The sequence below is a fragment of the Ictalurus furcatus genome, chromosome 6, assembly GCF_023375685.1.
Source record: "Ictalurus furcatus strain D&B chromosome 6, Billie_1.0, whole genome shotgun sequence".
NCBI classification, from domain to species: domain Eukaryota; kingdom Metazoa; phylum Chordata; class Actinopteri; order Siluriformes; family Ictaluridae; genus Ictalurus; species Ictalurus furcatus.
The window spans coordinates 34345047-34358172 of NC_071260.1; the positions used below are offsets into that span (position 1 = coordinate 34345047).

Below are 13126 nucleotides of genomic sequence, written 5' to 3' on the forward strand. Positions count from 1 at the left end.
CATTAGGTGCTGATTCACAATTTAAAATGCAACTCAGAATGAAATGAAATCACGTTGTTCACAGTGAGAATGTGGGGCGGATGTGGAAGAGAGAGTGATGAGGAGAGAGTCAGACATTAAAGGTGCTAAAAACAACCATTTTATAATAATACTGTTCTCTAGAGTCATTTAACCACAAGTTCTGTTCAAGTGTCATGTTATTCATCCATATTTCCACAGAGATCATCCAAGAATTAAATCATCTACATCCCTCAAAAACACAAATGACATCCTGAGGAGATCCACAACTCCTCTTAAATGTGTGTATTTATCAGCATTTATCTGAACGCTACATTCTGAACTACTACTACACTCAGCACAGAACCTTACATATAAATAAGTTCTCCTCTCATTTAAACTTTTCCAGTGTTGAGTGTCTTCATCTTTAATTTACTGCATACGTACAAAATACATTTTAAAATCCTAACTTCATTTATTTAATATTCACACATGGGGTTTTTTATAGGGAATAAAATCCTGTCAGAAGTGGGATTCGAACCCACGTCTCCATTCAGAGACCAGAATCCTCCTTTAACCAGGGAGAAGGTCTGAACCTTGAGTCTGGCGCCTTAGACCGCTCGGCCATCCTGACACTGCAGTTGTCTATTTCCTCCCTTTTTTCCACCTGTTTACAAACACAATCATTAGACTTGCTGACCTGAAACAGAGTAAATACATCACAGTGCACAATACTCTGACCTTTGGAGAAAAGGATTCTGTCACAGTTTTTAATAAGATCTTTAATAACTACAATGTCAGCTTTTTAAATGTTTGGAGAAGAGGGTTATCACTGCTTGTGTTTTTTAATTTTTTTTAAACCATTTCCATGGGGTGTACTTGTTTTTTCACATGATTATAGATAGATAGATCACTTTATTAATCCCAGAGGGAAATCCACATATTACAGCAGCACAGAGAGTTAGAAGTATACTAAAGTAATTTAACATTATAAATGAAACAAATAAGAATAAATATACGTGTGTATCGACGCGCTCGCTTCGTCGGTCATTATCTTCCAGGACTGAGCCGTTATAAAAGTGAGGGTTGTTGCGTTCGCATTCAGACACTGCAGCGTATGGCGAGAACCGTGACCTCAATATACGAGATATAAACTAATTATCAAAACTACATATATTCATTACTATTTAACAATAACGCAGGAACGCCACCGAGTGTAGAGAAGTAAAGGTACATTTCTGTAATTAAAAATGAACTTGAGTAAGAGTATAAGTACGGCCAGTTAAACCTACTCTTAAAATCACATTGTTTTTGTATATAGACTGTTGCTTCCCACCTCTGGAAATACTGCAGCTGGAAAATATAATCCTTTCTTTTCTCTTTTTGTTTGTCCGGAACATCCAGAGCACATCACATTCATGCAGCACTACAGCTCTGTCCTTTGGATCAGTTTCACCTCGCAGGTCAGTTTAGCAGCTCAGTTCAACATCTACAGAAAAATCCTGCCTACAACCGCTGATCTCGCTAAGCTGTGCGTATCACAGATGCACACTTCTGAAGAAAACATTTCATCTGTGCAGGAAGAACCTGACACTAACAATTCTGTACAAAATGTTCACCAAGTGGAGGAACTGCCAGATGATTGCAGTGCAGCTTGGACCAGACACAGTTGTGAAATGTTCCAGAAGTTATAGATCCCATAAGCACAGTATAGTAGAGGAGCTCCCAGACTGTTAATATACTAAATCTGAGCCCATCGTATTATTTGATCTGACAATAATCCATTAAATCTTGCTAGTATAGCAGTGCTATGAGAGTTGTGTTCCCAGGCTAAGAGACAGGGGAAGAGCAGACGCAATCAGTGTGGCTCATGGGGTATTTCTGCTCAAATAGCAGAAGGGTCTCTCCAATAGAAATAGGGTTTGCTCAGCAGATAAACAGTATGGAACATCGCCCACACCCCAAAATACATGGCATGTTTTGTGTAATTGTATTGCTCGATGGCGGAATACTGTATTCACTTTGCTGCAACACTGTGATCCCAGAGATCTTTATGTTAGCAATTTCACTGACAGCAATGATCTTCAACAACGTGGCTGGTGCACAGAATGTGTACGGGACACTGCAGATCTCTAATGAGAAAGGTTGTAGGCCTGGGTTTGTCAAAGACACAAAGACTGAAGTAAATCTGATAAAACATTATTAGGTGGCTATTGTTGTTAATTATAAACAACAGTGCCCTGATTTGGGAAAGACAGTTTTTTTTTTTTTTTTCTTTGAAAGACAGTACCCTATAGCTTCCACCTTACAGAGAAAACATGGCAGAAAGTTCAACAGAGCATTTGGTTGAAACCGATTATAAACTCGAGTGAAGTAACTGAGGCAGAGAAACCGCAGGAGCTCAGAAGTTGAATAAAGTTATAAAGAGCACGATTCAGATAAGATAAGACGTACCTTTATTGATCTCCTGTAGCACTCTCTCTCTCTCTCTCACACACACACACACACACACACACACACATACACACATGCGGTTTCAACACAATTTTATTTTATTTATATCGATATACATTCTTATTTAAATATTAACTAGTTTACATAAAATCTTGCATTAGTTTGTTTAAACCCTTAAACTCCCAGGACCTTTCGTCATGTCAAGACACATTCCTCACTCTCATATCTGCCTTTCTTATTAGTTTAACTGAACTTTCTGAATAATTTATAGTCCTTACTCCATTATATGATTTAAACTTAACATCTCAACAATAACCCAGGAGGAGGAGAGGTTATATTACAACAAGTGAAGTTAGATGGAAAGATATTATTATTATTATTATTATTATTATTATTATTATTATTATTATTATTATTATTATTATTTACAGCTATTTTACAGCCTGAGCTTATCAGCATTTTTTATTTACCCTAGTTAATTTTCAGAAAATGTTAGAGTTCAGTTTTTGGGTTTGATTTATATGTTTTAATCTAAATGCCTGAAGTTTATTTTGTATTACACATTAATAAATGTCAGTTTGTTTATATTAGAAAGTACATTGTGTTAAAGCCAGATAAAATTATACAAGGTGTCAGATTGTTTAATAATTTTGGCCATGTAACATTAACGTTACTATACTGTAAGTTTGCAGTATGTACAGTGTTTACATCAATAGAGAACAGTGAATTACTAAGAATTATCTCTTTAACTAGGAACAATAATTATAAAAGATAAAATTGTGTGGTTGATAAGTGCATAAGAGCACACAATCTTGTACTATACCTTTATTTACAGACTTGATTAATAAGAATCGAGTCACACATACAGGAATGTAAAATCACATCAATGTCTTTAAAGTGTAAGAGTTCATCATAATCCTGTGCATGAGCTTCATTCAACACCAGGATGGTTATTGTTAGGATTCTGGAATATATAGACTTTGGTCACTAGATGGAGACATTCTGCATTTGTGTTTTCCTTTTTTCCACTTGCCTGTTAACCCTCATTATTGTTTTCACCTGACCCTGATTTACTTGACTATTTATATTCTCCATTTTCTTTGTTCATTGCTTAGTCTTTGTGTTTTTCATGTAAGTATCTTGTTGCACCCCTGCCACTGCCACACTGTCACACCGTCACACCGTCACACCTGCCCCACTGCCACTGCCCCACTGCCTCTGCCACTACCCCACTGCCACTGCCCCTGCCCCACTGCTCCTGCCACTGCCACTACTGCCACTGTCCTGCCCCACTGCCACTGCTCCATTGCCACTGCCCCTCTGCATCTGCCACTGCTGTTGTGTTTTGCTTATTACGTGTTTTTGGACTTTACATTAATCTGTACACAGTTGGATTCAGGGGCGTCACTAGGGCTGATCATTCGGGGTTTGAGCGCATGTTTACACCGTTAGCTTACTGTTACCCCAGGGCTGTTTGTGTATAATGACTTCTAAGGATCAATACTGGTGTTTACCCTCAGTATACCCACTCATTTTGCTGCTTCTGAACTCCGTAATCTACTTTATGTTGTTGTTTTTGTGAAACTTGCGATTCTTTATTGTAATTGGTGTATTTTATTTGAATTCCACCCTTCCCTGCCCCGACAACCGTCGCCACTGCCGTCACTGACTGAAGACGTCAGGTGAAACCGTCCCACTGAAGCAGTCAGGTAAAATTAATAAAAGTGCTTGAAGCGGGATTGAAGTGTACTCAGTGCTCACCGATATGTACCGGTTCTACCCAATTTTTGGAATTGAGGTTGTATATACATGTGTATAATGTTTGTATATTTGTATATATATAATATGATTATGATAAATGTGCAAGAATTACTACAATCTATTTAGATAATAATAATCTTTTGCATAAAAATTGTTCTTGCAACACGTTATATAATCACCCCCTCCCCCCTCCAAAATTTTTGAAATCTTATACATGCCCCTGCTTGGATTGTTGTTGTTGTTTTGTATCCCTGTTTGCCCTTTTGGTGAATCTTTCAGAAGTAAAGGTTTTATTATTTAATTCCTCCATCTCTGTCTCTGGAAGTTTCTCCGCAGTCGAGTCCAGCCTAGCCTGTTGAGCAGTGGTTAAGTTGTTGGGTCTTTACCATCACAACCAGCGTTTGATTCCTGTCCAGGTCACCAACCCTTACAGGCTATGTCTTGATGCTGTAAAACAAAACAAAAAAAAACCCTTATCACAGTCAGCCTTTATTCTCCTCACAAACAAAATCTGTGAAAATCAGCAGACCAGAGATTTCCTCCTCTAATAATAAACGTTCAGGAAGGAGCAGAATCCAAGAACGTTTTGTCATATTGGGTATAAACTCTATCTTGATTCTATTCACAGAACAGCTGCTATTAGATTTAATACCATCTAAGGTACTTTGGAATTATTTTCAGTGATTGGGGAACACTAGTTTCCATGTTATTTAAACCAGGTAGTGTTCCGACGCTTTTAATAAACCACATCTGATCTGTCCAAAAGCCATTCAATCTCTAACCTGCCTTCCCCCTCTAGGATCTTTGGAGAATGATCTCTTTTTATTAGAAACATCAAGCATGATGTGTTCAGTCTGGTTTTCCAAAAGCATTGTGTGGAAATTTTCTACATGATGCATTTCTCTTATCTTGTCTCAGTATTCTGTTCTGTTTAAGCTTTAAAGTTATAGTATGTATTAATGTTCTAACTACTGAAGTGGAAAATACAAAATGGATGAACGTAAGAAGTTGTTAAACCACAGTCTATCTCAAGCTCTTAGGAAGAATCTTTTTTTAGAAAGTTGTTTTTAGAAAGGGTGAAGTTCTTAGAAAGGACCATCTTAAGTTCCTAGAAAGCAGAAAACTACTCCGTATATGGAGTACTTTTCATAGACTTATGATCACTACATGAATAGTTCATACAAAGAGCATGCTATCAGTAGAGAACTGATGCGTGTTGATTACTGGTTGCTGGGCAGACTAGAATAATGAAATTACATCTGCCCTACGCTGGGGTTTAACCGAAAGTATAACGTACTGTTTTTCAGGAACAAAAGGCCTCATACAGAGAGACTTACTGTATGCTCTCTCATTCTTCTAAGAGAGCTGAGTCCATCTTGCAAGATGCTTAATAAACATTCCCAGGTGTTTTTACCTTTCAACATCAGCACCTGACTTCAACCTCACAAACGCTCTTGTAGCTGAATGAACACAAATCCCCACAGCCACGCCCCAAAATCTAGTGGAAAGCCTTCCCAGAAAAGTGGAGCACATTATAATAGCAAAGAGGGGACCAACTCCATATTAATGCCAAGCCTTTGGAATAGGATGTCCAACAAACACATATGGGTGTCATGGTCAGGTGGCCACATACTTTTGGCCATATAGTGTACAGAACTACTGCTATGTGAGTGTCAATGAGAGGCTGAAAATGATCCAATCCACAAACCCAAAGAAGAGCTGCTCAGTGGTATTCCTATGGTGGTGTCTCTGGTGGCATTGATTAAAGGGATAGAAGAAAGCTGATTTGCACCTGCACTAAAATAGAATATCTCTGTGCTACAAATGTCTAGAAAGTGACAGAAATTCAGTAACTCACTCTGAATTGTCCAGTTTGCAGTTTCGGTCCCGCAGTAGATCGTTCAGCAGGTTCACTCCTGGGGCTTCTTGTTTATTACCATACAGATCCAGCTCTTTCAGCTGTGATGAGGTGTTTGACCTCAGAGCTGAAACCAGAGCTACAATTCCTTCATCTGTGATATTGCACCCTACCAACCTGCAGAGAGACACATGATTACTGTATCTCTCTCTCCCACACTCACAAATTAATCACAACATCAAAACACCACATAGAAAACATACTGTAGAGTAATACAGTGTATTTATTTCCTCAAACATACACACACTCATTTCTGGATTGTGTGTGTGTGTGTGTGTGTGTGTGTGCGCGCGTGTGTGCGCGCGTGTGTGTGTGTGTGTGTGTGTGTGAGAGAGAGAGAGAGAGAGAGAGAGGCACAGAGAGAGAGAGAGACAGACAGAGAGGGAGAGAGAAAGACAGAGGCAGAGAGAAAGAAATAGATACAGAAAGAGACAGACAGACAGACAGACAGACAGAGAGAGACACAGAGATAGATAGATAGATAGAGAGAGAGAGAGAGAGAGAGAGAGAGAGAGAGAGATCTCACCCCAGTGTCTCCAGGGTACAGTGTGGATTCTGCAGTCCCTCAGAGAGCAGCTTCACTCCTGAATCCTGCAGGTCATTGCCCCTCAGATACAGTTCCCTCAGACTGGAGGAGTTTGAACTGAGAACTTTGGACAGAATTGCACAGCTTTCCTTTTCTAGATTACATGCACGCAGCCTGAGAGATGTAATGATAAATCAGAACACTGGCATCTCATCACACACACAGTGCCATCTGACACTACCTCACTTATTGTGGATTTGCTGCATAAACCCTAACAAGCAGAAGCTACAGCTCAGCAGCGCGACACAAACCACAGGCTAGGAGATACAGATTTAGGTTATTTAGGCATATAGACCAAATGACTATTGACATCTTATATACAACTAGACAATACTCTGCAAACTCATCAAGGTTGTTTCACTAATCCCTGAAATTCCTTTTAAGTCTACGTTTCATGAATAGCAGCTGAATTATTTGGGCCATGCGGAGATGAAGCATGCTACAGCCGCAGAGTGTCTATCAGTGAATAAACTCACCCGGGGTACCACGTGTTCAATACGCCTGACTGTATATATGCTTAAGCTCTTTCACTGTGATTGAAAATCATATACCGTAATAGACACACATTCACATGATTTGATTCTATATGAAAGTTATCCAGAGGGTGAAAGTCTCACCAGAGTGTCTTCAGTTTACATTGTGGATTCTTCAGTCCCACCGAGAGCAGCTTCATTCCTGAATCACGCAGTTCATTGCCACTTAGGTTCAGTTCTTTCAGACTGGAGGAGTCAGAACTGAGAACTGAGGACAGAACTCTACAACTTTCCTCAGTGAGATTACATTTACACAGCCTGGGAGAGAAAAAGATCACTATAGTGACATGACACAGACATTTTATTCCTTTACTCTTAATTATCTAGCTGTACATTTACAGATATTTTGTGGTTGTATTTTACATTACATTTGTTTATTTGCAGACGTACAAGGAAGTCATCTCTGAATCACTCAAAAATGGTTCATACTTGGAATCCAAAAGGCTTGATCATTAAAAAAATCCTTGATTTATCTATCCTCTCCATAATCAAACAATGGCAGTAGAATGGGCTGACTTCAACATCATGTTAATGTCCAACAAGCTCATACAGGTGTCAGGTGTCCACATACTTTTGGGCATATACTGTATGGTAACTTTTTTCTTGTAAAATCAGATATATTCCCAAAATGTAGTATTTTTCTTCTTTAAGCAGTGGCCATAAAGCACTATCGTACCACTGTCAGTGATTAAAATATCGCTTTTCACCGGAGTGCCTCTTCAGGTTCATTACTTTTACCTCTTATGTCACCAATAAAATTGTGCATACGCCTGGGCGAGAGTTAAAGTGATGGCTTACACACAAACATTGCAATTTCACCTTTTATAAACCTGGATAACTGTGTAGGCAATCATGTAAACAATTTTTGTGAGGACGTTAGTGCTCTGCATTGTTATTGCAGCCTGAGAGTAATGAAGTTGGTTATTAACAACACAACAGCATTGTAAATCCTGTTTAAATCTTATTTTTTCATTTAGTTTTTCATTTAGTACTACCCTTCAGAAGCTGCATAAGATATTTACATTCCCCCTTCTTGAGCATCAGTGAATGTTTGCACCTTGTGTAATAGTTGTGTTTGAGTCCCTCAGTCGTCCTCAGTGTGAAAAAAAAGGATCTCAGCTTCATCTAGTTACTGTTGGAAAGGGGTCAAATATGCAGAACATGCAGGACCTGGAGGATTTTTCTGAAGAACAGTGGGGAGTTTAACTGCTCCGGACAAACAAGGGACTCATGAACAACTCTCACAACACAAACACAGTCGTGGATCATCCAGGTAACAGCACACAGTATTAATATTCAAGTGTGTGTAAACTGGTTCATTTGTGTAAATTAAGTTATTATTGTGTCTTGTGGACTATATGTAAACATTTGTTACGTGAAATAACTTCCTCAGGGCAGGACTAAATAAACAACTAAATGCATTTTTAATGATTCCTCTTTTTTTCTCCCAATTATTAACATTTTGCAGATTCTGCAAGGGGGTAAATTTATGAGCACAACTGTATGTACTCTATGTATTTAATGTGTGTGTATGTCCTAAAAGTCCTAAAAGTAGACAAAGACAACACAATTAAACAAATTAGACATAAAATATTATACTTGGTCATTAATTTATTGAGGAAAATAATCCATTTTTACATACCTGTGAGCGGCAAAAGTCTAGGATTATCAGTTAATGTGAAGGTGAGATTAGAGTCAGGTGTTTTCAGTCAGTGGGATGACGATCAGGTATGAGTGAGTGAGTGTCCTGTTTTATTTAAAGAACAGGGATCTATCAGAGTCTGATCTTCACAACACGTGTTTGTGGAAGTGTATCATGGTGCAAACAAAGGAGATTTCTGAAGACCTCAGAAGAAGAGTTGTTGAAGTTCATCAGGCTGGAAAAGTTCACAAAACCATCTCTAAAGAGTTTGGACTCCACCCATCCACAGTCAGACAGATTGTGTACAAATGGAGGAAGTTCAACACCATTGTTCCCCTCCCAGGTGGAGGAGCCAGAAGACTAATGGAAAATGTTTTGTGGATGGAGGAGACCAAAATAGAACTTTTTGGTTTAAATGAGAAGTGTTATGTTTGGAGAAAGGAAAACACTGCATTCCAGCAGAAGAACCTGATCTCATCTGTGAAACATGGTGGTGGTAGTGTCATGGTTTGGACCTGTTTTGCTGCATCTGGACCAGGACGACTCGCCATCACTGATGGAACAATGAGTTCTGAATTAAACCAGCGAACTCTAAAGGAAAATGTCAGGACATCTGTCCATGAACTGAATCTGAAGAGAAAGTGGGTCATGCAGCAAGACATCGATCCTAATCACACGAGTTGTTCTACCAAAGAACGTTTAAAGAAGAAAGAAGATGTTTTGGAACGTCCAAGTCAAAGTCCTGACCTTAATCCAGTAGAACTGTTGTGGAAGAACCTGAAGCGAGCAGTTCATGTGAGGAAACCCACCAACATCCCAGAGCTGAAGCTGTTCTGTACTGAGGAACGGGATAAAACTCCTCCGAGCCGATGTGCAGGACTGATCAACAGTTACCCCAAACGTTTATCTGCAGTTATTACTGCACAAGGAGTCACACCACATACTGAAAGCAACGGTGCACATACTTTTACCTCTCACAGATATGTAATATTGGATCATTTTCCTCAATAAATAAATGACTAAGTATAATATTTTTATCTCATTTGTTTAATTGGGTTCTTTATTTACTTTTAAGACGTGTGAAAATCTGATGATGTTTTATGTAATATTTATGCAGATATATTAACAGCATATTATTAATAACAAAACTATTATGTCTAATTTAAATTTTATTTGCATTAAGGTATAGTTGTTTTACTCAGTCTGTCTTAGAAAATTGATCTGCTAGGAACATGTGTCTGTTTCTCTTCTGCTAATCATTCTTTTATTTATGGCATTATGATCAGGTTTTGCTATCTTTTTGTTATATTCAATGCATACACACATTCACAGAGACAGTGTGCATATGTGTGTATACAACGAATATATGTCAATTTAACTAGAATGTGTTTGTGTGTGAAAACTGATGATCTCACCACAGTGTCTCCAGTGTACAGTGTGGATTCTGCAGTCCAGCAGAGAGCAGCTTCACTCCTGAATCCTGCAGGTTATTGTAACTCAGGTTCAGTTCTCTCAGTCTGGAGGAGTTTGAACTGAGTACTGAGGACAGAACTCTACAGCTTTCCTCTGTCAGATTACACCAACACAGCCTGGGAGAGAACATAATTATATATCAAAATACAAATGTGTAAAACAGTCATCTCCACAAAAAGAAGAAATGTTATCAAGAAATTTTTTAATATGTCATAACATTAAAACCACTGACAGGTGAAGTGAATAACATGGTTATCTTGTTACAGAGGCAACTGTCAGGGGTGGGATATATTTATTAGGCAGCAAGTGAACAGTCAGTTCTCGAAATTGATGTGTTGGAAGCAGGAAAAATGGGCAAGAGTAAGGATCTGAGTGACTTTGACAAGGGCCAAATGTGATGGCTAGACGACTGGGTCAGAGCTTCTCCAAAGCAGTAGGTCTTGTGGGGTGTTCCCGGTATGGAGTTAGTACCTATCAAAAGTGGTCCAAGGTAGGACTATCGGTGAATTGGCGACAGGGTCATATGTTCCTAAGGCTCACTGATGCGTGTGGGCAGTGAAGGCTAGCCCGTCTGGTCCGATCCCACAGAAGAGCTACTGTAGCACAAAGTGCTGAAGAAGTTCATTCTGGTTCTGATAGAAAGGAGTCAGAACACACAGAGCATCACTGTGTAGGGGACCTACACAACATTAAGCAGGTGGTTTTAATGTTATGGCTGATTGGTGTTTATGCTTCCTATGATGGCTGAGATGGAACAATACTGATTGATCTTTGCCTTGTACCCCTTCAGTGATGAAGGAGTTCTATTTCCTTTTGTTCTCGATTACAAGCACGGTTTCCTGCACAACTAGCAATGTCTCCTCTTTCCCGTTCTTGTTTTCTCCAAAAGTTGAGGACGTGAACACAAATATGCTGAATATAGTGCTCTAATTCTTTAATGTTGGCCATCATATTGTTTTCACTAAAATATGCGCTGTCAGATTTGATCAATGTTCATGCATATTTCTAATATGCATCTATGACACTGTATTGATGATGTGGTTCAGCTGGACTAGACACAACCAGGTCTGATTACTGCAAACCCTGTTCAATCAAATCAACACTTACATAGAACTTTTTCAGCAGCATGAAGTTGGTTAAAAGGTCTTACCCAGTAACACACTACGCCAAAGCTGAAAGAAATTCCAGAAATGATGATGAAGAAGGTGATTGAAATGCATCAGTCTGGGAAGGGTTACAAAGCTATTTCAAAGGCTCTGGGACTCCAGAGAACCCACAGTGAGGGCCGTTATCTCCAAATGGAAAAACTCAGCACAGTAGTGAACCTTCCCAGAAGTGTCCGACCTTCCAAAATTCCTCCAAGAGCACAGTAACTACTCATCCAGCAATTCACAAAAGAGTCAAGGACATCATTAAAGGACCCACAGGCCTCTCTTTCATCAATAAAGCTCACTGTTCATGACTCCACTATCAGAAAGCAAGGTGAGGTGAAAACCATTGCTAACCCAGATGAACATTTAGGCTCATCTGAATTTTGCCAGTTCTGTGGACTGATGAGTCGAAAGTAGAACTGGTTGGAAGACAGGAGTCCCATTACATCTGGCGTAAACCAAACACTGCATTCTTTTTGTGGAAAATCATACCTACGATCAAGCATGGTGGAGGAAGTGTGATGGTGTGGGGATGCTTTGCTGCTTCAGAGCCTGGGCAACTTGCTATAATTGAGGGAAACATGAATTCTGCTCTCTACTAGAAAATCCAAAAGGAGAATGTCTGGTCTTCAGTCTATAAGTTGAAACTCAAGCGCAACTGGATAATTCAGCAAGACAACGCTCCAAAGCGTAGGAGTAATCCTAGTCCTAGAAGTAAGTGAAAGACTGAGCTCCAGTTATCAGAAGTGTTTGGTTGCAGTTATTGCTGCTAAGGTGGCACAACAAGATTTTAAGTTGAAGGGAGCAATTACTTTTTCACATTGGTGATAGGTGGTGAATAACTTTTTTTGCTTCAATTAAAAAAAGGTTGCCTTTGATTTATGTTGTATTTCATTTGAAGATCTAAAACTATTTAGCATGAGATATACACAAAAACATATCAATTCAGGAGAATCAAGCAAATAATTTTCATAGCACTATATATACCAGCCAGTAACTGCAGACAGAAGAGCAGGCGAAGAAGTGCACTTGTTGTGTCTGCATATCAGCACCTTGAGTGACACGCACTTTAATCATTTAATCTAACTATGTGACAGAAATTTAAGTCTATACCATATTACTATGAGAATGACTGAGATTAGTGGACTAGTGTCTCGCTCTATTTGTAGAAGTAATCACACACCAGTGGCTTATTCATGAACAAAGTGACCCATGAAAAGCAATTCATACAGCTATGATTTTATATAAATATAAAACAGTGCAGTAAAATATAGAATGGCAATACTCACACAGCTTTGACTGATTCTTTAACCACCGGCAGCAACCGCAGAAGACACTCCTCCGATGGATGATATTTTGTCAAGTCAAACTCCTCCAGCTCCTCTTGTGAGTTCAGTAATACAAACACCAGAGCTGACCACTGAGCAGGAGAAAGCCAGGCTCCACTGAGTGCACTTTTACCTCCTGTGTTCAGGTAAGTTTGTATTTCTTTCACTAGAGAATGATCATTCATTTCATTCAGACAGTGGAACAGATTGATGGATTTCTCTGGAGAAGGATTCTCCCTGATCTTCCTCTTGACATAGTTGACTATATCCTCTTTGAAATTAG

General features: G+C 39.1%; 1 protein-coding gene and 1 non-coding gene across 4 annotated transcripts in view; both read right to left on the reverse strand.

Annotated features, from left to right (window-relative positions):
* Positions 1–517: 517 nt before the first annotated feature.
* Positions 518–631, reverse strand: trnal-caa (transfer RNA leucine (anticodon CAA)). The gene is made up of 2 exons: positions 594–631; positions 518–563 (listed from the first exon to the last, which is right to left on the reverse strand). It is a non-coding gene; the product is annotated as a tRNA-Leu (tRNA).
* A 3032-nt stretch (positions 632–3663) lies between these two features.
* The window catches only part of LOC128609294 (NACHT, LRR and PYD domains-containing protein 3-like), a 23092-nt gene continuing 13629 nt past the window's right edge, over positions 3664–13126 (reverse strand). For 2 of the 3 annotated variants that reach the window (XM_053627815.1, XM_053627816.1), the window contains exons 8-13: positions 12805–13126; positions 10307–10480; positions 7334–7507; positions 6657–6830; positions 6071–6247; positions 3664–4659 (exon numbers count right to left, since the gene is read on the reverse strand). The exon at positions 12805–13126 is cut by the window's right edge and continues 1455 nt beyond it. In XM_053627815.1, coding sequence (XP_053483790.1) covers positions 4647–4659; positions 6071–6247; positions 6657–6830; positions 7334–7507; positions 10307–10480; positions 12805–13126 — 1034 coding nt within the window. In that variant the 3' untranslated portion in view covers positions 3664–4646. Of the gene's footprint in view, positions 4660–6070; positions 6248–6656; positions 6831–7333; positions 7508–10306; positions 10481–12800 lie in introns of those variants that run through there. The other variant, XM_053627817.1, reaches the window with a different exon arrangement.